This window comes from Chelonoidis abingdonii, chromosome 21 (assembly GCF_003597395.2).
Source record: "Chelonoidis abingdonii isolate Lonesome George chromosome 21, CheloAbing_2.0, whole genome shotgun sequence".
Classification (NCBI taxonomy): domain Eukaryota; kingdom Metazoa; phylum Chordata; order Testudines; family Testudinidae; genus Chelonoidis; species Chelonoidis abingdonii.
Genome location: NC_133789.1, coordinates 4,005,114 through 4,029,933, shown reverse-complemented (window position 1 = coordinate 4,029,933; position 24,820 = coordinate 4,005,114). Strand labels below are relative to the sequence as shown.

Sequence of the window (24,820 nt, the reverse complement as noted above, 5' to 3'; positions counted from 1 at the left end):
AGGGCCTGGCCCTGGAGAGCAATAGCAGGCAGGGAGAGCGTCCCTGGGACAGGCCCCACTCTCATCAGGCCTCCTGGGGGCTAAGCGGGACCACTGGCTCTGCAGGTGTGGGGCTGCCTGGGGGCATGGCTGGCACCGAGGCGGGCACAGCTTGGCTACCAGAAGCTGAAGAGGTGCTGGCGTGATGCATCCCTCTCAGCAGGCAAGGACTGGTGGGGTGAGAGCCCCTGCAGCCCCAATAGTCGCAGCAGCCCCAAGAGGAGCCCATGGAAGCACCCCCACCCATAGGGCACAGAGATCCAGCTCCAAGGGGCTGAGCTCGGAGTCCAATCAAGCTGGACTGGCACAGCTGGGGCAGGCAGGGGGGCCCCGTGCGGTGACACAAGCCAGCACAGGCTGGGAACCAGAGGGAACCGCTGGGTCTGTCTGCGTCCAGCAGCCTCGCTGAAGAAGCCCCTCGCGCATTCAGAGCAGCCGCAGTGTCTCTTCTCTCCTGCAGGGGACGCAGCTTTGGGGTTCCAGGCTCTTGGTGGAGCCTCCTGCCTGGCTCTGCGCGGCCCCCTAATCACCCCCAAACCCTGCCTGGCTCTCCTCCGCAGTGACTCCCAGCTGTGATTGGGGGTGGGGGCGCTCAGAGGTTGGGGTACTCTGTGCTTTCAGTTTGGCTGCATTGGGGGAGATGAGTGTGCAGGCCTCAGCCTCTTTCAGGGAGTGGGGGAGCAGGATCTGAGTTTTACAGATCTCCCCCAAGGATGCAGGGAGCAAGGAGAGACCCCCCGCCGCCCCTCCTCCATCCTCAGCAGCTCCTGGATCATTGCAAGGGCTGGTGTTTACTGGAAACAGGGCTTGTGTACAGCAAACACTGCGGGCGGGCACGGTTTCCCCCCGGGGCCTGTGATCCCTGCTGGGCCCTGGCCTGGAAAGGGGGGATCAGAGATAGGGGGGCTTAGAGGTGGGACTGCAGGGGAGGGGAGATGTCCCCACTCATGTTTGGAGTGGGCAAAGCCAAGGCTGGGGGGAACAGCATAGCCCCCACCCCAGGTGGGGGTCTGACAAAGGAGAGCTGTGGGGATGGAGCTCTGGAAGGCGAGACAGAGGTGGGGCAGGGGAGCCAGAGCGGATGGGGAGGGGCTAGGGGGCAGAACTGGGAACTGGGGAGCCCCCCCCCACTGGGTCTTGGAATGGGCTGGGTGGCAGGGGTAGGGGGTTGGCTATAGGGAATGAAGAACAGCAAGATGCATGGGTGACCCCCTCCTGGTCACTACCTCAGGGGGGCGCTGAGGGGACCTGACAGGGTTCCCCCCATGCCAACCCCCGGACTCCGGGGTTCAATCCTGCCACTGAGTCAGGAGCCTTGGGCTGGTTCTTCACCCTTAATCCTGATTCTGCAGCCATCTGGTTCCAGCCTGGTGTAAAGGAGCCAGGGTACCAAGGGGTTAATGCCCCCAGACCTCTCAGGCAGGGGGAGCATCGCCCCCGCAGCAGGACTTGGGCTCTCGTCCTTGGGGCCCTGGGGAACAGGGGAGCTGGTTCCTCACTGCAGCAGCAGCCTTTGCTCACTGCAATGGAAGGTGCTTCCCCCCCAGCCGCTCTGCAAGGATCAGTGTGGGGCCATCTAGCCAGGTATCCCTCCCCCCAGCTTCCCGGGCCCCCAGATCAGACCAACAGCTTGAAGTCCCTCAAAAGTCCCTCTGACCCCGGACTCCCCCCGGGTAGCACCTCCTGAAGAGCTCCCCCATCCCTGTACTAGTGAGGTCCATCTGTTTTGACACCAAACACACACGTCTTTCCAGGTTTCTGGGACAGCGTGTTATGGCCTGGGCTGTGTGCTGTGTAAACAGGGTGGGGGAGCGGACTCCATGCACCCCGCCAGCCAGCAGCATGCCCCCGTGTTTGTGCGTAAACACCACATGGGAGTATCAGTGGGGGGCGGCAGGCGTTGCCAGAGCGGGCAGGGAGCTGCTCTGATGCCAGCCCAGGGCCAACGGCATGGATGAAATCAGATGGACGGAGGGAGGGGAGATTCTTCAGTGTCCTGTTGCCCATTAATTGGTGCCCAAAAGCCCTGGCCCAGGGGGGCATCCCCCACAGGCACAGATTTGGCTCCCCTGGCTCTGGGCTCCCCCCATGTAGGTGGCAGAGTGTGCCCCCACCCCAGCTCTATCTGTGGGGCTGGCACAGCTCCTGGGTGTCATTGCAGCAGACGGACGGGGCAGCACCCGTGGCTGAAACAGCCTCCAGCAGCACTGGGTTGGGGGATGCAGGGCCTCTGTCCTGGCTCGGAGCTCTGCACAGACTCAGGGGTGAACTCAGGCCACAGGCTCCCCGGTCTCAGCCCCACGGGTCTTCCCGTCCCCAGAACCCTGCCCTTTCACCAGGCGATGCACAATTTAGGCCAACACAGGAAGGAGCAGCAGCTGCCTATTTTCCTAGTGTTCCCCCCAACCTCCTGCACTGTTTCCTGCTTTCCACCGGCCCCTTAGGCCACAGGCTCCCCAGCCCCAGCCCCATGGCTGCCCCAACCCCTGGGCCAGGGACACCTCCCAGCCCCTGCTACAGTAAACAGGGAAGACAAGAATTTCCCCAGCTCAGCAAAACAAAGGGCCCTTGGCTCTGCCTGTTTCCACAACAAACCCAAGCAAAGTGTTTGCTGTAAACCACCAGCCCTTCCCAGCCCCCCTCCCTGGGGCAGTCCTGGGCTCTGCTCACCCACCCCCTCGGCTCAGCCCTGGAGCCTGTTCCTGGAAGCCCTGGAAAGCTCCATGCAGCTGGGAAGAGACCCAGGCCCACACAGGCCACACAGCTGCTGGCTCAGCTACACCTGCTCAGGGTGGGAAGAGGTGTGGTCCTTGACCCACCCAGGTGATGGGAGGGCAGAGCTGGGAACGGGGGAGACCCTGAGCCAGCCACATGCACGCCAGGTGGGCATTGCTGGGATAGCCCATGTGCCCGGGCGGAAAGGCCCATTGTGATCTAGTCTGACCCCTGGAGAGCCCACTGCTTCCCGGGATAGAGGCCCCCATCTCAGAAGTACGGCCTGCAGTCTTCCTTCCTGACATACATGTAGCCACATTAAACCAGGCTGGCGGCAGCCGCAGACCCCAGCTTTCCGAGCACTCGGCGCCAGAGCGGAGCAAGTCAAGGAGTTTTTGGTTCGGTGCCGGGGTTCCTGCTCAAACCAGGGGCTGTGCAGACAGATGGGCCACTGCCGCCTCTGAGCCCTGCCCGCGTCTGGCCTGGCTTCGTTGCTCCTCACCGTCTGCCTCCCTACTAAAACTAAGTCTCACTTCGTTTCAACCGTAGGCCAATTTAGGTATCGTTTGTTGCTGACTCTGCAGCGTTCTCCCACCTCGGAGATGCCCCATGGGAAAAACAGGCATGTGACATGGCAGAGACGATGCAGGAAACCGGCCGTCACCGTCTCATCATGCGTGTCACATTCCCTGTCCCAGCTTTCCCAGGCCCGAGTGCACAACATGACATGCCGCAAGCTGCAGCGTCCAGGAGGTGAAAGGCCCTGGGGGATGAGGGCATGTCTGGAGTTCTCCTGCACCAGCGCAGACAGGGCATGGTAAATCCCTCGGCAAGAGAGACCTGTGTCAGTTCACGGCTTAGCTGTGCCATTACCTGTCTCCTGCGCCTCCAAAGCATGGGGAGGGGGTTACTCAGGCAATGCCTGCTATAAGGTGAAGCCTTCTGGCCCAGCTCCCCAGGGACAGCTGGACGTGGCTATGGTTTTCTGAGCTTGTTTTTGCTGTTTGTGCCAGGTCCCTGCTGCCTCCTACCACAGCTCTTGGTTAAGCGCGAGGGGCAGGAACCCATCTCTGGCTCGTGGCTCCAGCACGAGGCGCTTTGCCCGCTCATGTCCTAGCCATGACCGCCCACCTCCTATAACACAGATGAGGGCAGCTGCCGTGAAACGGCTCCAGCTTCCATCCTTCCCCCCACCCAGGGTGTGTCCAGCTGCTCAGAGCCAGATGGACGCTGGCCAATCCTTCAGCATGTCTCCCTGCACACACCCACCTGGGGAGCCTGGGAGCATAAAGGCAGGTGCCAGGAGCTGCCTCTCTGGACAACAGCCACCTGACAGCACCCCTTGGTCAGATCTGGGGACTTTTCTGTCCAGCCTCACGCCCTCACCATGCTGTTCTGGCACAGCCAGCCCGAGCACTACTGGCCAGGGCCAGGGGAGATGTACCCCTGCTCCGGTGGCAATCTGCTCAGGTAAGTGGTTTTTTCATATTCCCCAAATTGCTCCCCAACCCTCGCTGCCTCTGTGCCTCAGTTTCCACCTTCTGTAAAACAGGAATATCAATTTTTGCTTGGGCTTGGAGATCCTGTTCTGTGCTAGCTGAAGGCGTACATGTATGTGAAATGGACACATGTGAGAGGCGGCAGGGGCTCTCCTGCAAACTGCAGAAATGCAAGTGAGCGAGGAGAGGGGATTATCCCATTTCAGTACCCTCTGTATGAGAGAGAGGCCCTTCAGTGAGTGTTCGGAAAAGACCCAGGCGCTTCTCTTCGTGTGTCTGACAAAGCAGTTCACAGGCTCCAAGCTCTGGACGGGAGAAAGGCATTTGGTTTTGGTCTGTTCCCCACCCTTTGTCAAAAATGAGGATTTTTTTTTTTTAAACCCCAAGCATGAAGGACCTTTCTGGCTGGCTCGTGATGACGATGGATTGCCAAGGGCTGCCCAAGCTGTGTCACTTGTGATCAACACACAGCATGGGGAGACACGGCTGGTCTGATTGAATCTCCCCACACCAGCAGGCCCTTGGCAGGGACTGAACGTGGGGTCCCTGGAGCTCACAGCACATGCTTCTGCTGCTGGAGCTAAAAGGCCAGGCTGGCAGCACCACCCCCAATAAACCTCTACACTGCGTTCAGCCAGGAGCTGGCAGACAAGAGCCCCACCAGGATTAATGCTGGCGCCTTCCCAACACTCACAACCAGCCCTGGGAGGCAGGGACTAGAGCCAGAACAGCCCCCACTGGGCTCCAGCCACCTTCCCGAAGTCAGGGCAGGATCCTTCCCGCTTGTGTTTCCACCTGTGCTGTCCGGTCTAGGTGTCCCCAGGGCCAACGGGCTTCCACCCCCGTGAGACGATTCCAGGGTCCGGGGCATTTTCTTGCTACTCAGCAGAAATATTCCCTCCCCTTCCTCCTAACCTGAAATAATCCCTGGGGGCCCACCCCCCTTCAGGGCTAAGCACTAGCAGATGGGTCAGGATAATGCTTCTGAGGGGAAACTGAGGCTCAGGAGAGGGGGAGGGATGTGCCTAGGTCCCAGTGGTAGGAGCTGGGATGAGGTGGCTCCCAGGCCTGTGCTCAGGACACTAGGGGCTGGGGAGGAAGGGTGAGAGGAGAATTATACGCTCCTCCTCTCCTTCCAACATGCTGGGAAGGCTGCGGGGAGGGGGCGCGCACAGGGGAAGCCGCTCCCACCGCTGTGTGCTCTGCTCTGCCACAGGGAGTCCCTGGCGCTGCCCTTCCTGAAGCAGGAGGAGCAGAACAACATCTCTACGTCGGCCGAGCTGCACTGCCCGGCCTTCCAATACGTGCTCTGCACCCCCACCTCGCCCGCCATCAAACAGCACGAGGAGACCCTCACCTACCTCAACCAAGGTGAGCCAGGTGGGCCATGCCCTGGGCGGAGGGGGTCTCTGCACATGCTCACGCTGTGATCGCATCAGCTCCCACCCAGCCAAGCCGAAGAGGGTAAGCCCAGAGGCCAGCAGTGGTCCGGCTGCCCACAGCAGGGAACAGAGAACTCCTGGGGAGCCTCTGCCCGGGTCTCACACCGAGGGCCCTGCCATCTCTTCCAGGCCAGTCCTACGAGATCCGGATGCTGTGCAACCCCAAGCTGGGTGACTTCTCCGAGTGCCGGAAGCTGCTGAAGGTGAGGGGGGCAGAGAGTGGGGCCTGCGCTGTTAGTGCCCAGACTACCCCTGCTGCATGACATGACCTTTCCCTCCCCGGCTGACATGGCTCCATCGCCCATCTGCTCCTGGCCACGGAGCCCGGCTGAGTCACGGCCTGTGACAGCACCTGATGCCCCTCTCTCCCGCAGAGCGTGGCCAGGGTGGTGTTTCACGACCGGCGCCTGCAGTACACGGAGCACCAGCAGCTGGAGGGATGGAGGTGGAACCGCCCCGGCGACCGCATCCTGGACATCGGTGAGTCTGGCTGCCCCCGGGTTCACATCCCTAATATCTATCTCACACACTAAGCATGGTGCCCCTCGCTCCTGGCATCTGCAGCCCAGCCAGCTCGTAGTTAGAATCCCATCCATGTGGGCAAGGAAGCCCTCAAGAGCAATGCAGCCTCTGATGTGGGCAAAGCAGGGAGGGCAGGGGTCCCTGGGTCAGAGCCGAGAGGAACCAGAACCAGACTCTGCGCAGAGGGGACTTGGGGCAGGAGGAATCCAAGCTGGGCCTCTGTGCTAAGCAGGCTGGGCATGATCCTATTCCTGTGCTCTCTCACCTCCATCATGCCACTTACTGGTCCTGGCACCCCAGAAATGCCATCCCAGCCCTGGCAATCAGCTGAGAGTTCTGGGGGAACCCCAGGCTCCCCCTTGCTGGGTCTGGGCCAGCTCCACCACTCCACGCAGAGGCGCTGGGGGAAGGAAGCAGAGGATGAGAACAGAGGGCTGGGAACCAGGCTAAAGGAACTGGGGGCACTGGAGAGCTGATTCAATTCAGCACAGCCTACGCGGGCGCAGCTCCTGCAGATACCGGGAGCTGGGCCACCTGTGAAGATTTGAGTCCATAAAGTGCTTACAGGACAGGACTGTGAGCCTGGACTCCAGGATCGTATTCTCACCTTTGGGAGGAAGCCTGGTCTAGTGGTCAGAGCAGGCACTGGGACTGCTGGGTCCTAGCCCCTGCTTGAGGACCTTGGGCTGGTCATTCTCTCGGCCTCACTTTCAGAACAGCTGCCTACCCCTGGGGCTGGGAAGCTGAATTTGCTATGGCATAGAAGGGCTTTGTGATCCAGTTTCATGGGAGGGGTGAGAGCTCCGAGACCATAGCCAGCAGGTGGCTAGGCAGAGGCTCACGGGCACTGGATCCTTCAACCCCTTCTATTCCACCTGGGTTCCTCCATCATGTCCATCCCTGTGGTGTCTGGGCACCTGCTGCCCCACATACACGTCTCTCTGGCTCCGATCCTGCCTGATTCCTCTGTGCCCTGTTTGTAGACATCCCCATGTCTGTCGGGGTGCTGGAGCCGCATATCCATCCCACCCTGCTGAACACGGTGGAGTTCCTCTGGGACCCCACCAAGAGGACGTCCGTCTTCATGCAGGTCAGAGCACCGGGAGGGTGGAAAGGTAGACCGCGGACTGGGGGGCGGGAGCCAGGGGGCCACTCTCACCCCTCCCCTCCCGGCAGGTTCACTGCATCAGCACCGAGTTCACGCTGCGCAAGAACGGGGGTGAGAAGGGCGTCCCCTTCCGCATCCAGATCGACACCTACAAGGCCAACGAGAAGGGCGAGCATGTGGATCACCTGCACTCGGCCAGCTGCCTCGTCAAAGTGTTCAAGGTGCCAGCGCCGCCTTGCCCCAGGCATGGACTGGGCACCCTCTCTGGCTTTCCCTAACGTCCCCTGCTGCCTGGGCTGGGGGGAGGCCGGGCGGAAGCAGCATTAAAACAGACAGTCACGGTAACAGTCCTCAAGGGCAGGGGTCTGGCACCCTGGGATCAAGCCGGGGACATGGAACCCGAGTCCAACGCATCATCCTCCGATACAGCCACTAGATGGCCCAGCCCTGCCCTGGGTCCACGGCCTCGCAGTCCCGAAGAGAACCCAGGAGTCCTGCCCTGCTGTAGCCACTAAATGCTGCTCCCTCCTTTCTGTCACTGCTCCGGCTCTGCCCCCACCGGCAGTAGCTTCCCACAGCCAGGCCTGAGCTTCCACAGGATGGGGAGCAGTGCAGGCCTCAGCTCTCCCACGCTCCCCCCGACTTTTGTCTTCGAGGTCAACTCTGTCCCCCCCGCCTCAGCTTGGCAGGCTGGTGTAAGCAACACACAAGTTGTCTGTCAGGAGGCCCAGCAGAGGAGCTGTGTGTGTGTGTGTGTGGGGGGGGGGGGGTGCTCCAAGGGCTAGATTCGAAGACACCAGAGGGGTGCTAGCAACCCCGTTCAGAGATTTATATTTTGCCATCACTACCACATGGGAGGCAGTGTGGTACAGTGATTAAGACCCCAGAGTGGGACTCAGCCCGCTGGGGTTTTATTCCCAGCTCTGACCCAGACCTGCTGGGTGACTGCCCTGCTCTGCCTCAGTTTCCCCATCACCAAAATGCAGATAGCAGTACTAAGATCCTTTGCGAAGATTGATGGCTGCAGAGAGGTAGAGGGTGCTGGGGACTTTCAGAGGACCCTATCTTGCTGGCCGAGTCTGGGGGAGGGTCTGCACTTCCTGGGGCCAGTTGGAATCAGGGGAATTTTTTTTTTTCAGCCCAAGGGAGCGGACAGGAAACAAAAAACTGACCGGGAGAAAATTGAGAAACAGTCACCGCAGGAGAGAGAAAAATACCAGCCTTCCTATGAGAGCACAGTGCTGGCAGAGGTGGGTTTGTGGCAGGCATGAGGCAACCCCACAGCCCCGGGGCAGCTGAGAGGGGCACCAGCCTTGTTGGCACAGAGTTTCTAGCCGTACCTTGGGCCCCCCACGGCAGCCCAGCTGTGGGGTGTGGCAGTGCAGCGTTCCTGGGTAGGGCAGAGCTGGGCGGGCCTTGACCTTTAAAGGGGCAGGATCGGTGCTGTGCTCTCAATGGGGCAGGAAGATAACCAAAGGTGTGTCCCCTAAGTATAGGGCACTTGGAGCTAGGGTTAGGGTTCCTATGGGTAGGGCTTCCCGCCCTAGGGTTAGAGTTCCTAAGGGTAGGGCACTTGGAGCTAGGGTTAGGGTTCCTATGGGTAGTTTGCCCCACCCTAGGGTTAGGGTTCCTATGGTAGGGCGCCCTGCCCTAGGTTTAGGGTTCCGACTCCCCTGGCTGGGAAGTGCGCACTCATATAACCCCCAACACAGACAGGCAGGGTGGGAGGTGGTGGTGGGCGAGGGTGGTGACTAGGGCTCACCCTCCACCCTAGAGGTGGCTGCATTAAGGGGGGAGCTGCACGCAAAGCACAGCACTGCTAGAGATGGGGAAACTATCAAATCCTCTCCCCTCTGCTTCCAGTGCGGCCCCTGGCCAGAAGCTTCCAGCAGCCCTCAGAGCCCCCCAGCCACCCCCGGGCTCCCCTCGCCTCATGCCTTCAAACTTCTGCCCCCTGAAAGGTAAGCTGCAAGGACCCTCTGCTCTGATTACCCCCACCCTCCTGCGCTGCCTGCTGCAGGATAACCATCTCCCTTCTCCCTCGCAGGGGTTGTTCCTCGCCCAGCTGCCCCTCAGACTGCCCAGCAGAGAACACGGACGAGGTAAGAACCTGCCCGGCCCTCCCCTTTCCCTCATTCTGCTTTTCTTCCACTCTGCCACCCCCACCCTGTGCCATGGCCAGCTGCCCTCTGGTGGCAGGAGGGGACCTCGGCCTTGCATGTAACAGAGGAACCATCATTCCCTTCCCAGCGGGCGGGTGGAGGAACTCAAAGCACTTGCTTATCAAGCGAGTCTCTGCATGCTGCAGGGTGGGTGTTATTGCACCCACCTTGCCCGAGAGCAAACTGAGGCAGAGAGACTAAGTGACTTGAGCCGATGCCCTGCAGCAAGGCTGGGGTAAAACCCAGCGCAGAACCCAGGAATCCTGACTTCCATGAACCCCCTCTAGCCCTCCACTTTACATCCGCTCCTGGAGCCCAGTGCAGAACCCAGGAGTCCTGACTCCCATGAATCCCCTCTAGGCCCCTGATTGCATGTTCCCTCCCAGAGCCCAGTGCAGAACCCAGGAGTCCTGACTCCCTGCTCCTTCTCTAACCCCCAGATTGCACATCTCTGCCCAGAGCCCTGCACAGAACCCAGGAGTCCTGACTCCCATGAACCCCTCTAGGCCTCTAATCGCATGTCCCCTCCCAAAGCCCAGTGCAGAACCCAGGAGTCCTGACTCCCATGAACCAGCTCTAACCCGCGATCGCACATCCCCTCCCGGAGCCCAGTGCAGAACTCAGGAATCCTGACTCCCTGCTCCCGCTCTCATGCCCTGATCGCGCTCCCCTGCCGCTTGGGAACGGAACTCAGGGCCCTTTGCTCCTGTTCTAACCCCTGTGCCACACAGGGACCACCCTAGTCCTGCTACCGGAATAAGCTGCGGAGGTAACCAAGCTTCAGCCATCCGTGGATGCACTGGGGTTTTTACTAAACCTGCCCAATACCTTGATGAGACAGTGGCTGGCAAGAGATTGCAGGGCACAACTACCTGGCATGACGGTGGGATTCCTGCAGAGGTTAGATCTCACGCCTGGGTTGGGACACTGCAGCATTTAGTACTAGGACATGGCCTGGAGGTCTGGGCCCAGGTGGGACAGACACTGAAGGTGTTCAGGTTCCTGGGAGTTACCAGCATCACTGCACCTGGAGCCACGCCTGGCGGCTGTCTTTGCACAGGCGTCCAGCTAGCTCTCATGGTCACTCCACTAGGTCCAGGGGACCTAGGTGAGTGCTGGGCTGAGGCTTGCTGAGTATGTACAAAACTCATGATTGGGGTCTCAGCCCAGCTGTCACTCCAAACACTCCCCTCTCCATCTGTCTGTTCCAGGCTCTCAGTCCCTGTGCCTCCATCCTGGAAACCCAGCAGTGGCTGCACAAGAATCGCTTCTCCGGTTACTGCAGGATGTTGGCTAATTTCACAGGTGAGGCCGTCTCACTTCCTGAGCCCATGAAACTAGGGAGAAGTTTGGGGGCCGTGGTGGGATGCTGGGTTCTGGGCCAGGCTCAGCCTTGCGTGGCTCTGTCCCAGTCCTAAGGGGATGCTCACAAGACAAATACATCTCTGTGCTCTGGAGAAGTGCTGAGACGCATTGATAAACTCCGGGTGGCTTGGATGATGGAGAGGTTGGGGGTCAGAAGTCACATCTGTCTGTGCCCCTGGGGACCTACCATTGTCACCCCCAGAACAGCAGCCTCCACTTACAAAGGGACATGGGCCCCGTGACTGGTACCAGCTCTGCCAGCTGGGCTTTGGCCTTGTCTGAAGAACCCAGCTGAGCCAGGGGCTGGAGGAGCAGCCTGCTCTGAACAGGTCCATGCTGCTAGAGTCATTGCTCTGGTACAGAGATGGCTGCCTTCATCCCCTGCTGACCTAACCTTCCTCTACGGGGAGTCAGGGGAGGGTTTGAAACAGACAGGAGTCCTGCTCGGCTCAGTCCCACCCAGGAAGATGCTTTCCTTCCCCAGACAGGGACCTGCAGCATGGCACATCCGGCCCCTGCCTATGAACTGCTTCACCCTGGGATTTAGCGCTGCACTGGGATGATCGTGCCAGCCACACTGTCTGTCTCTCTCTTTGCAGGAGCCGACCTGCTGAAGCTTTCCCGCAGTGACCTCATCCAGATCTGTGGAGCGGCTGATGGGATCCGGCTCTCCAATGCGCTGAAAGCCAGGTGTGAGGAGGAAGAACTTCACTCTGCATCCTGGGCTGGTGGGAGGGGGAACACAGGGTCCCCTCCTGCAGTCCTCAGGCAGACCCAGAACCCACTGATTTGCACTGCAGTAGCACCTAGCAGCCCCAGTCACCATCCAGTCTCCCACTGTGCTAGGAGCTGTACATACAGAACAAAAAGACGGTCTCTGCCTGAACAGCTTTATACTCTAAGCAATCGCTTGGCTGCACCAAGTCACTGCTCTACTCATCTAGCAGTAGCTTAGAGAGAAGCTCCGTCTCCTTTGCACCCAGCTGGCGCCTGTCACAAGTCAGTAAGTTCTCAGTGCTGTCACAGGGGGTGGGATGTGGTGGCTACAGCCAGCTCAGGTTTAAGGCCTCGATTTCAGGGAGGGATTAGTGATTTGGGGGACCCCCCAGTTCTCAAAGGGCAGGTGCTCAGCCCTTGTAAGGAATCTGAACTTGGACCCCTACAATCACTAATTGCCTTTAGAAATCTTGGCCTCAGGCTGCAGGAGGTGGTGCAGTGGGTCGATGGCCCTGCCTGGCTACCCGCAGGCCAGCTCAGGACGGAGGAACAGGCTAGTCTTGTGGCGCTTACCACTGAGATAGGGCCAGGGCTCTGTTACAATTGCAGCAGCCATGGAGCGATAAGGTTCCTGCACAGGCGGACAGTGGTGACCTCATCACAAGGCCTGAGGTCTGATGCTGCTGATCTCAGGTGACGAGACGTGGGAGTGTCATGGAGTCACAGCTAGCTCCTCTCCCAGCCTGTGCAGGATCATTACCTCTTGCACACCTGCGTTACCACTCCTTCCAGCTGCTCTCGGGCCACGGGCTCCTGCTATTCAGCCTACATTGCATCCCTGCAGTTCACCCACATTCTCCAGCTGCTCTGACACGTGGGGTCTCATCCCAGCCTCCTCCATCCACTAGGCAATGCTATTGCTATCCCCACCCTCCCAAATAGCACAGCCTGGGCCCAGTTAGCTCTGTTCACACAGGAGCATGTTCCACTCACACAACCACAGTGATATTTTTCTCTCTCTCTCTCACACCCACCCACCCATCCCAGCTGGGGCAGATCAATGTAAGTCTAAGGGGTTAATTACAAGCTTCTCTTCAGCTGCAGAGGTGGTGGTGGGGGTGTCCCTGAATTCCACAGAGGAAGGAGGGGTGTGCATTTGAAGCCCTGTGCCAGGGACCCAGGAGATCTGGCTTCAGTTCCCAGCTCTGCTAAACTCCCTAGGCAGCTTCCAGTGAGTCACAAGCCCCGTGCCTCAATTTCCCCACCTGTAAAATTGGCATTGGAGGTCTTGTGGGGAGGACACGTGCACACATGCAGGCAGCACTTGACCGCTGCTGGATGCAATACATGTTACATGAGCATGGCTACAAGAGCTATAGGTCGATAGGCCAGTCAACACGTTCTCCTCTCCCGCAGGTGCGTCCGCCCTCGGCTCACCCTGTACATGTCCAGGGAGCCCCAAGCCAATGGCAGACACACACCCGAGGACTCGCCCCCAGGTAAAACAAGCAGCTACTCTTCACTGTAAGTGCTCCCGAGGGCCAAGTTCAGGGAGCCAGGTCAATGCTCCTTTGACCCTGGGCTGGGCACAGCAAGTCTTAGGCTCAGGAGAGATTCCGCACTGGACTCTAGCTATGCATTTCTGGTGCACTCATCCATGCAAAGCTGCCCCTGGCTGCATATTTGGCTCAGGGCTGGGGCCACAGTCCATTGAAGCCAACAGAATTATGCTGGATGAAATCCACTAGGACCTTTCCTATCAACTTTATGGGGAAGGGGCTAAGATCCCCCCCCGATGAGCAACTGTATAAAACCTTTAGGCAGACAGCCCTCCCTAAGCACTGGATCAAGCCCTTGGCTTGCAATCAAGCAGTGGCTGCCCTGCCTCAGGTCAGCAGGAGCTTTCAGGGATTGGGGGCAGCTACAGAGGCTGCATCTGAATCCAAACTTCCTCATACTGCAGGAGGGGCTGAAGCTGGGCTTGCAGGGCGGGTTTCTCTCCACTGTAGCTGCAGGTGATCCTGAAGGTCCTTTTGTCGCCCGACAAAGCTCTTGGGAAGGGGAAGGAAATCCCGGTACTGGCTCACTTCCTCTTTGGGGTTTTCTTTGGAAGCCACATACCAAGAGGTCTATCTGGAAGAACTCACTGCCACAGAACTGACTAGTAAACTGGCAGAGTTGCTCAGCCTCCCAGCCAACCAGATCCAGCAGGTTTCCAAGCAGGGCCCGACGGGGATTCACATCCTCATCAGTGACCTGGTAAGGGGGGATCCAGTTTGGGAAACCTGCTCTTCCCTTCACCCATTCCAACCCCTCCCTTGCTTGGCAGAGCCTGCTTTTGTGCTGGACTTTCCCATAAAAGATCAGCTGCTGCTGGTGAAGGGGTAGGACATCACATGGACGGGGGGGGGGGGGGGGGAGTCAGGAGAAGGATAAGGGGAAAGCCCCTTGAACTGGCAAGTGCATGTCCCGCCTTGTGTGTCCTTGCAGATAGAGCATTGGCCTGGGACTCAGGAAAACTGGGTTTTAGTCCCAGCTCTGTCACTGATCAGCTGGATGATCTTGGGCAACTCACTTCCCCTCTCTGTGGCCCACTTTCCTGTAAGACAGGGATAATGATGAAGATGGTGCTTTGAGATCTACCACTGAAAAGTGCTCTATAAGAGCTGGGTATTACACAATCACGCCTGCACTCAGCAAGATGACCAAGCAACTGGTACCCACCCTAGCAATTCACACCCTGCCTCTTAAAATCCTGCCAGAGCACCACTGAAGAATGAGCAGCTGACTCACACTGCAGCCTGCCCACGTTCTAACCTTGTCTCTTTCCTCTTTGGGGCACCGCAGATGGTCAGGAACCTGCCAGATGAATCCTGTTTCATAGCAGCTGTTACCAAAGGTATATGGCTTCTCTGGGAAAAGGAAAGGGTGGGAGGGGGGTGGGGGATGAGCAGTAAAAACAAGCCTGAGAGAGGAAACTCCAGTTCCGTTGTGAGCCAGGGCCATCACAACTGGATGGGGAAAATGACTCATATGAATATTGGTCATAAAAGAAGAGGGAGAAAAAATAGACCCACATGAGGTGGGAAGGGGGCTTGGGGAGGTCCTTTTGATAAACACATTTTTGGGATCTACCTACGCTGATCCCCAAATACTTTAATTTATAAACACGCCTCCATTGAAATGCAGCTTCATTGGGGGAGGAGAGAAGCAGCCAAGGAGCACATAGCACAGTCAATAGAGGGGGAAGGGCTACTGGGGGAAGCAGATGGCTACTAGAATACAGCCTGCTATTCGCTAGTACTCTATCTGCACAGCTGCCTGTGCAGGTCCAGTTGTGGGTGGGGAAAGCTCCTTCATTCTCACCATGCGACAGGATTTTGCGCTGTCCTAAAGCACCGTCTTACATCCTCTCGAAAGAACGGAGAAGCCCTCGCTCAAGCCGAATACGAGACATTAGGACTTCATTTCCCGATCGGGGAAAGTGATGGGTGCGTGTGCCTTTGTCTCTCTCAGTGCAGGCTCCAGAAGGCTACCACTTAATTTTAAGATAGGCACAGAGCGACCTAGGACACTTCAGTGCAGAGAAGCGTAATGAGAGAAGCGAATCCAAATCACTGTCTGGACCCAAGGGAGATTTCCCCACAAAGCAGCTGGTGAAGAAGCCAACAGGAGGATTTCCCAGCGAGGCAGTTCCCTCCCAGTGCTGGAAAGAATCTAGGCCAGGACAGCCGCAGCGGTCCAGGGCTGCATTTGTAAAATGGCCATGTGCCTCCTGGTTGAACACATGTTCTTTGTGTAGCCTTAGAGTGCAGCACATTATGTTTACACGGATGCTCCATGGTGGCACTGTCATACACACAGCCAGTGGCCTTCTGCACGCAGGGGCTCAGCCATACGGAGTTCACCTCTAGGCTGTTGGTGCAAATCCAGCGTAAGTCAGTAATGATATTCAGCCTCCTGGAGGCCTCTACATCATGAGGTTAGTGGGGGAAATCTGTGGACAGAGAACTTCTGGGCAGAATTTCCAGAGCACCCAACGTCCAGTGAGCTAGGCATCCAAACCCCTTGGGAACCTTTGCAAATCCCTGCCTGCTGGGGAATCCCCTCGCCCCTCTTTAAATTCTCCCCTTCACAGACCTGACTTGTAAGCAAAACCTCAGGCTGAGATAAGCAGGCTCCTTTAAATATTGTATCATTTGGTTTAATATTAACACTGAAAACCAACTGCCGTTTTTAGAGTTCTATTTTTATTTGGATGTTGTATTGTCTAATCTTTTTTATATTAAAAATAGCAGAGCTGAAGCTTCAGTCTATTACTGCCATCTGCTTCAGTTTGGGGGTGGGGGCACGTTAATGGGATTTCAAATCCCTCTCTGTATCACGGCATAGGGGGCACCTCTTAGTGATTAAACTAACCACTTGCAACTAGTTTGAGGGCAAAATGGCGGGGGGGGGGGGACCGGGAGGAGTCCGGCCTGCTCAGACACAGGATTGGGCTGTTGCACACACGTTTTTCACCATACAAAGCCAGTGGAGTACGAAAGCTGAACGCTCCAAGCCCTGGCTCTCCATTTGGACCCACACATGCAGAGCCTTGCACATGGAGCCCTAGTGGGATTGCCCCCATCAATACAACTGCAAAAGCAGGGATTAAAATTAACCCCCCCCCCCCCCAATCTCTTGGGTGCAAAGGCCTGGCTGGTTCAAACTCCTCCCCAAAACCATGTTCTGTCAGTTGTATCCTGAAAGGGAGCAGGTGACTCACACCTGAGGCACTGTTGACTAGTTATGGAGGCTAGGACTGAAATGCTTAAAAAGCCTCTGGTTAAACTTTGGCATTAGGCTCAATGCAAAGCGTCCCCCCTTCTCTCTCTTGTTTTTGTATTAAGCCTGGTTGCTAAAAATGATTTTTATAGAAATCCCCAGAGCTCTGTTTCGTGCACCACAATCAGCCATTGAAACGGGACTGAGGAAAAGCAAAAGCTGTTGAACCTTGGATGCCTTTGCTTAAAAGGGACGTGCATTCACTTCCAGGGACAGCCCTGTAGTTCAAAATCCCCCTGCACTTTCACATGGGCACATCTTAGTCACTCTAGCCTATGAAGCTTAGGACAAGTGGGGAGGTGTCATAGCTTTCCCCAAGCTGAGGGGTGGCCCCCTATGTTTAGCTTTCAGAAAAACATCTGGCCCTCATAGTGCTGATGAAAACCTGCTGAAGATGATGCAATGCTGTCTGCAGCAAGAAACATTTTTCAGAAAGGTGATAACTCTACCCACCCATAGAGCCTCAATACAGTGAGGACTCAATGCTAGCAATGACCCCTCACATTCAAAGAGCCCCTCTCATCCAGCTGGGAATGAAAATGTACCAAGGGAACCCAGATTTCTTTAACTAGATACCTGTTTGCATCCCCTTATCTGCCTTCCAGTCAAATGAAAGAGAAGCAGTGTGGTGTGATGAAACATTAATGGAGCAGACATATTTCACTTGCCATAATTAAGGCTGGAATTTTCAGAAGCATCGATAAAGGGTGGGACAACTCCCATTGCATTTGGAAATTAGGAACTTAACTCCTACACGCCTGTGTAAAGAAACCCTTATCAATCCTAAATACCAGGGATGCTCAGCATTGGAATCTCATCTTAAATAGGTTGGTTTTCTCCCTTTTCTCAACAGTCTCTTGTCATTGTTTAGCCACAGACAAACCCAAACCTGACTACATACAGCGATCGACCTGGGAGGGAAGCTGGCAGTGAATGAAATATTGATGAAGCTATTTTTGTGATCTGCCACTATCACTCCATTCCTTGTGACGACTACTCACCTGGGGTTTTCATGTTTTCTTCTTCACAGTCTAACTAGAGGGGTCCCAAAGTCCTGTAAATTACAAGTTTAGGATGCTTTGAGTAGGTAACACACACACTTATCAACAAGGATTGTGGGGGAGGGCACCTCCCCCCCCAGGTTTGGTACTAAGAAAGGAGGATAAACAACAGAAGAAGGGAATATCCTTCTTGGCTTCATCACAATGGGAGAACAGTGGTGTTGGGGCTAATGTGTCAGTGACATTCAGCTGTTGCCAAATATATTAACACTTGGTCCTTTAGTAACAAGTCTTCCACTTAGGGATCTCAAAGCACTTTACAACGTAAGCCTCAACATCCCAGAAGATTAGGTCCATATCATCCCCATTTTATAGATGGGGAAAACAGAGGCCCAGAGCAGTGACTTGCCCGAAGTCACACTGTGCATCAGTGGCCGAGCCAAGAATAGAACATAAACCCCGAGATTCCAAGTCCTACACACTGGAAAAAAGAAAGTGAGCCATTTACTTCAAAAATAATGAGAGTCAACACATGCATGCGCCAAGCAGCAATACCAAGGACTGAGGATCAGTCAGGACATGTAATCGTTCCCCCACACAATTAAGATCCTCTTTAAGTTGCGTTAATGGTGGGATTTCAGAAGTGCTCAGTGCTGGCCTAACTCTGCTCCTGTAAAGCCCAGCCTAAGTGTGTAAGAAACAGAATAGGTTAAAGAGCCTTTGTCAGATGATCCTTAGCTATTTGCTGTGTGACCTCTAAATGCAGTATTTGTGGGCACTCCTTTGCACTACCATCACCACAATGCAACCTCAGGGTTAGTCAGGATTACGGCATATCACACAGACAAAAAAAAAAGTACAATTTAGCTACATATATATATTTTTACTTTTAGTTAATTGGCAATATTATATCCACACTTAGTGTCCAGGAGAGGGGAAAGCACAGATTACAATATCATTAAAATAATATTTTACAGATCTCTCTCTATAATATATATAATTAAGGGAGTGTATGACAAGGTTCTAACTTGTGTGTCCAATAAAGTAGCCTAATGGACATGATGCAGCCACCAAAGTTTAAAAATATTTAAAGAAACCCTCTCCAACACATACAACTTTAAGAGAGCAGTACACTCAACAAATCCAAAACTGCAGCTATCTGGATTGGATCGAGATAAGAGGCTGTGGGGGGCGGGGGGGGGGGGGGAAGAAAAAGGAACTATAAGATAAGAACATTAGCCCAATCCTGAATGCTAAAAAGCAAACAATAAAACAAAGAAGTCTTCTCATCACAATAAAAACTATTTCTTTGAGTTAAATTCAATTAAAATTACGAGCCTTACAGCCAAAAATAAAAAGAGTCTGAACCACTCTCTGGAAGAACTGAAAACCAGGTCAGGACTACACTACAAAGTGACACCAGCATAGCTATGCTGGGAGGAGTGTGCAAAAAAAATATGACACCCCTTAGCTGGCATAGCTATGCCGGCAAAGTCCCCAGTTTAAATGCAACTGTCAGCATAGTTCATGTCCTTTGGGGACATGGAGTTACTATGTGGGTGGAACTCCTTTTTCTGCTGGCATACGCGGCATCTAGACTCTATACTAATGGGCTATGCCCAGCATAGGCTCTGTAGTGTAGACATGGCCTTAGTTCAGGAATTTGGTCAGCTGCAGGAATCCACAAAGGTTAAAGATTTTAGTGTGGCAGGAATGGCCTCAAAGGGAAAGGAGGATTGTAGGGGGTGACTGTGCAAGAGGGATTGTCATGGTGAGAGCTAAGTAGTCTGCAAGATCCCATCTGTCCTGGCCTTACAGCCAATCTAAGCATCATGCCTCAGTGCATGGGTAGCCATGCTGATGACATCTGGACAGAATGGATGGGGCCAAGACTGATCAACAGCCGCCACATACTAGCCTTGCTAGGCAATGGTGCAGATGGGGGCGAGGACAGGAACGGCCTTCATGTGGCTGGGGAGGGATAATGCACATCTGAGGGGACATGAGGGAGATTGTCTTAGTGGGGACAGTAAACAGAGGGATGAAGGAGCAGCAGAGGCGGGTTGGTAAAGCCGGCAATTTCACGTACCTTGGCTGTTGCTTTAAAAATCATTGTCCAAGTAAAAACAAAACCAGAAGGTAAATGTGGTGTGGAAAGCTAGACCTATTCGGTGGCTGCAAGGACATGGCAACATGTGATAACTCCACTGTGGAATCCAGAGGTACAAGGCCACGTTCCCTGCAGCTGTAAACGACAAGGGAGCAGAAGTGATCTGAGGTGGATTGTAAACAAGACGAGAAGTGTTTAAAAAACCCAGCAGACTTCACTGGAGATGTGGCTTTGTGCTGAGGAATCCACTCTGCACCCGAGCTACTGCAATTGCCATCAACTGTGCAATTGCCTGCAATTGTGTGGATCTTGGCATGGAACCTCGGGAAAGGTTATCCTCAAGGATGGAAACGAAGGGCTAAGAAGGTAAGATACCAGATTTTTGAATGTGGACTGTGAAGATTTTGGCCTGAAGCTTTGAAAGATCAAAGTATGTTTTTTGGTATGTGCCTGGAAAGCCCTTGAGGTAGGCATGGGGTTGGGAAGCCCAGTGCTGAGGGGCAGGATTGAGACTCCTGGTGCCTGGGAGTTTTCCGGTTAACTCTGCAATATCGTTGGTAAAGCCGCACAAAGAGAAAAATCTGCAGTTTGGTCAAGTTGGGTGGATGCCTCTCACAAAAAACAAACACTAAGCCACACTCTGTATGGACAAAGGATCACAGGTCCGTTCAACCCTCGGCTCTGCCCACCCCCACTAACAGGACACTGTAGTGAAGAATCTTGTCATACTGGTCTCCCCTGCACCCCCCCTCCAAAAAACCAACACACAACACCATGGGCCAGCCATGAACAACACATTCGATTAAAATTAAAAAAAAAAAAAAAAAAAAGGAAAAAGGAAGAATAATGTTTAGAAAATAGGAATTTTGTTCAGTTTTTTTTTTTTAAATATTAATTGTGACAGCATGCTACACCTTTTTGTCCCGCCCTTTTCAGGAGCAGCTCTAGAATCATGACTGAAAGTACTGCTGTCTTTTTTTTTTTTTTTTTAAATTAATTAAAAAAGCCTCTTATTTTTGGTTGCTAGAGCTTCTCACAGCACCTCTACTGGAGGATGTCAAATTCCATTAGTCCAGAGGTTCTCTGTCTATTCTGTGAACCACTTTGTACGAGACATCTTCATTTACTTTACCTTCTTGTCTGTTCTGAAGGTCGTCCCCACTCCCCCTCCCAAAAGCGCATCGACTGGTGCAGTTTGAGAACTACAGTACCAGTCTATGGACAACTTTCGGCTGCTGCATGTTGAAAAGACAGATACAGGTTACGCAGAGGAATTAATATATGGTTCAACCTATACCACTATCACTGTGGATCACGTGGATTTCCATGGAACCACCCCAGCAATTTAGGCTGCATGTGGGGATTTTTGGTGGGTGCGCAAGGCAGGAGCCAATAAGTAAATGCAACAGTTAATGGCCTGACAACGTCTTTTTTTTTTTTTTTTTTTAAGACCTGCACTGACAGTCACTGGAAACGACACTCTCCAGTGAAAGAAGTCTGGTGTCCTTCAATTTAGCTCTCATATTTGGCACAAGCAGTCATCTTCAAATCAGATTAGATATTTAGCACAGGTTTGCTCCTTGCTGAACCTCTAAGAAGTTCCACTACTTCCCATCCCTTTCCCCTCAAAAACCTCCACTCCCCCTAAAAGACGATCCCTTCATCTCAATATGTGATACCCTCCTGTATTCATCAGGTCAAACAATGGTGCACAAGTCTATTACCACTTCTGCATCAGCAACACTTAGGCTGATACATAACCCTGCTGCCAGTGCCTAGAAATCCCATATATCTGACTGATGGCTAACCAAGACAAAGTGGGAACGCACCTGAGACCTAGTCTAGAATTCCAAAAGCCGGAGCTTGTCCAAAACACTAAGCTGTTGAAGTTCTTTCCCTACAAAGGCATTCGTCTGATAAGACAAAACTTGGAAAGTGGTTGTTTATTGGTATTTATAAATACAAAACAAAGGAAGAGACCATTTAAAAGATTCTTGACATAAATGGACTCTGTCAAGTAGTTTGGGATGCCACACAAACGGTTACCCTGTTCAAGAAAACGCTTTGGATTCTAAATTGTGTTCCTCCCCCCCAGCAATCCATTGCCAAGAAATTAAACAGCTCCTCTGTAGCTGGACTTACAAAATCACTAGTTTTTCTTCTCCTGCCCCACCAGAAATTAGCTACAAGATTATTCCCAGAGCTGTGCTAACACTGACTACTTCTAGTGCCCCAATTGACATACATCTGACTTGCTCAGGAGGTCAATAAGTTGCAACATTTTAAACCAGTAGCCAGGTTCCTTCTGACATATTGAATCAAGGGAAAGTAGCAAGTTTTGCAAATGGAATTTGAGCTCTGCTGTTCAGGGGAAAGATTATCTCAGCTTCTAAAGAGGGCTTCATGAGTATAACAGATACAAAAATTAAAATATCTGTGGGGGAAAACAGCTGTCAGTATCCTTTTAAACAGCGCATACTGGGTTTCTTCTACATGCCTTTCCAGCAGATTCACAGGATCTCACAGATTCGCAAACATACTGATGGATTGGTGAAATGAATTGTAGATGAAGGAACATAGCTTATACAGTGCTTAAAAATGACCCTTTTAACTGCCTGAATGACTCAGGTGGTGATGACAGCCTGGGAAGGGTAAAACACTGCCCTCCACATAAATGTGCAGGGAAAAAACAAACCCTCAGAGCTCTGAAGTCTATTACTAGTACTTTAGAAAACCATCTCTTCTTCCCCATCTCCTGTAATTCTTCTCCATAAAAGGCGGAGTGCCGCTTCCTCAGTCTCTGACAATTACGATGATTAAGCATATTCATTCCTCTGTGTCTCAGTCAGTCGGGAACAATTCACAAAACATGTGCTCTCTCTTCTATCCCAGAGTGCTGACAGCAGGAAAAGAGCAATTCCTTACACCTGATCACTCCTTCCAGAAACCTGCTATAGTCTGATCAAGTTTGCCCCATTAAGTTCGCAATGCCAGTGCATCTGTTAGCATCTTTTGTGCTGGGCAATCTGGACTCCTGGTATCAAGGAATTAATGATTACATGGAGGCTGTCTCAGGTTCTCGACCTTCCCTTGAAGCAGCAGGGTTAAGCTTGCCTGAATCACTCAAAACGCAGCTGCTATATAGATTAACCACGTCAATGTGCTAGAATATACCCTTTTTGAAAGTTCTGAGGAACTGGAAGCATGGTATATCCTTGTGACATAGAAGAAGCTCCCATTTCACTCAAATGGATGCTTCTCCAGGACAAGACACTTACCTGTGGAACATGCAAACGTCAGCAAAGTTGCTGAGAGTTCACAAACTCAATACACAACAATGTGGCAATAATCAGTGACAGATTTTCAGGTCTTCTGTCCCTTCTGCTTCAAACAGTGAGTCATTCCTTGATGAGGGCAACAAGCAGTAATGCAATTCTGATTTTTTTTTTCTTCCCTTTTTTGGGCAGGAGCCAGGGAATCAATATTAATTGGACTGTAGAATGCAGCTGTGTCCCCTACATTGTGAGCTATGTTCTCTTTGCTGGGGTAAAACTTGAAATGCAAAAGAGGTGAGACCCAAATATTGGTAAAAATGGGCAAACAAGCCCACGAGATCCTAGCCTGCGCTCCACTCTCTCTTTCTATTTAAGATCTTTCCATCAGACAGGCAGTTTCAGGCGCGGCCTTCTAATGGTAAAAAGTGTCTTATTTTTATTGATAAATAACTTATGTTCAATAATCTCAAAAAATTACTAAATTAGAAATCTGTAAAAAAAAAAAAAAAAAGAGCAGTGGGTGGGATAAAAAAAATTGAGCCTGACATTACAGATTTCAAGCTATATCATCACAACAATCTAGGAAGCCTCTGAGCTGAATGCTACAAAACACAGAAGAAACTGATGAACCTTCAATGTGAGCATGCTCAGTGTGTTAGCATGGAAACAAGGAAGTACTGAAGCACAGTAAATCATGTCTCACAATAGCTGCTGTTTTCATTCGCTTACTGAAGAACGGAAAACAAAACCTCTTTTTTTTTTTTGACAGTGGATGCAAGAATAAAGCACATTCATTTCTCCCCCACCACCCAACTTCGAAGGATTTTGGTGCTGTTCCAACATTAAAAAAAACAAGAAACAAAAACCAGCAGCCGTCGTTTTGAGTTTGCACAACCCCCTCCCCAGTAGTTTCTTCTGAGCATGCCCAGTAGGAATGGTTCAGAATTGTATCAATCCACCTACAGCAAAAGACAACACAGATCCAGCTCCCAAGTCACAGAGTTCATCAGTTGCTGGAACAGGTGGTGCATGTGTATATGCGTGTGTATGGGTGGCTACAGGGGCCCGGTGCCACAGCCCTTTTCACTGGCCCTTGCAAATGACACTCGGATCTCTTTCACTGAAGATACGGGTGTCCACTGTAATTCTAGAAGTGTAATTAAATACTCAGTTTGCAAGGATGACCAATTCCAATGTCATAGGATGATGCAACATCTGCAGAAGCGCTGTCTGCTGCCCCCTACTGATGGAGGTGGAGTCACAGGAGCGAAGTAGGCATGGACTTTAATATTGGGTAAATGGGTCTGAAAAGATAAACACAGTATTTAAAGAAAGAACAGCTGTGGCAGTGCAATACGCAGTCACACACAGGCAAGCAACTGAAAAGCGCGTGAGACGCTGGAGGGCCTGCTGTTTTTTCTGAGCTTGGCCACCTAAATAAAAGCATGTTTCCTCTTTCACAAAATATCAAGCCTTTTACAGACCTGAGCAGAGGGTTGGAATTTTATCTTCCTGGACTGTTACCAAGTTCTTTTTCTCATCTACAATTTCCCTTTTCTGCCTAGTGAGGGTGGCCTGGAAACCTCTCCTACTCCAGCAGAGTTCACCAAAACCACATTTCCTCACCCAAAAAAATCCTTATTGGATGAGCTATGACGAGGCAGTGATAGCCTTAAATAATAGTTTTTTGCCCTTCTTTGGTCTAAGATGCTATAGTTTACTTACGAAAGCTACTAATGTTAAATTATATCATGAAATAAGTCAAACTTTGCAGATTTGCACTGTGACTTGGGGACATATTGCAGATTACCAAATTATCTGAATTAGCAAGTAGGTTAAAAAACAAGTTGTAAAGGGTAAGGCATCAAGAGATGCTGTCATTTATTTGCAAGAGATTAGATTGAGTTATTTACTAGCACATGGGGAAGTTTCAATATGAAGTGCTCTGTCATATACTTCATCAGATTATTTAATATGAACACTAGCTCAAGTTATTTCTTTGCTGAGAAGTGAGGCGAGACTCCCAGGTTTCGAGGGG

General features: G+C 52.9%; 2 protein-coding genes across 5 annotated transcripts in view; one reads left to right on the top strand and one right to left on the bottom strand.

Moving 5' to 3' along the window:
- Window positions 1-4,098: 4,098 nt before the first annotated feature.
- Window positions 4,099-20,496, top strand: LOC116831393 (transcription factor CP2-like protein 1). Of its 2 annotated transcripts, XM_032791323.2 has the most exons (15): window positions 4,099-4,224; window positions 5,470-5,624; window positions 5,825-5,898; window positions 6,070-6,175; window positions 7,201-7,307; window positions 7,394-7,546; window positions 8,465-8,575; window positions 9,189-9,286; window positions 9,373-9,427; window positions 10,699-10,792; window positions 11,452-11,542; window positions 12,986-13,068; window positions 13,683-13,828; window positions 14,417-14,468; window positions 15,086-20,496. In XM_032791323.2, exons 1-15 carry the CDS (start codon window positions 4,142-4,144, stop codon window positions 15,121-15,123), a joined length of 1,446 nt encoding a protein of 481 aa, XP_032647214.1. In that variant the 5' UTR covers window positions 4,099-4,141; the 3' UTR covers window positions 15,124-20,496. The 2 variants fall into 2 exon arrangements, with proteins under 2 accessions (XP_032647214.1, XP_032647215.1); XM_032791324.2 differs by lacking the exons at window positions 14,417-14,468; window positions 15,086-20,496 and having other exon boundaries at window positions 13,579-13,815.
- The window catches only part of FBXL20 (F-box and leucine rich repeat protein 20), a 71,386-nt gene continuing 64,820 nt past the window's right edge, over window positions 18,255-24,820 (bottom strand). For all 3 annotated transcript variants that reach the window (XM_075059654.1, XM_032791320.2, XM_032791322.2), the window contains exon 15: window positions 18,255-24,086. In XM_075059654.1, the coding sequence (XP_074915755.1) occupies window positions 23,979-24,086 (108 nt within the window). In that variant the 3' untranslated portion in view covers window positions 18,255-23,978. The remainder of the gene's footprint in view (window positions 24,087-24,820) is intronic.

Excerpts from the sequence above, each read along its gene's own strand:
- LOC116831393 (XM_032791323.2), top strand. The coding sequence starts at position 4,142 with ATGCTGTTCTGGCACAGCCAGCCCGAGCACTACTGGCCAGGGCCAGGG. Across the intron at positions 6,176-7,200 it reads CGACCGCATCCTGGACATCG|ACATCCCCATGTCTGTCGGG; the intron begins GTGAGTCTGGCT and ends CCCTGTTTGTAG. Across the intron at positions 9,287-9,372 it reads AAACTTCTGCCCCCTGAAAG|GGGTTGTTCCTCGCCCAGCT; the intron begins GTAAGCTGCAAG and ends TCTCCCTCGCAG.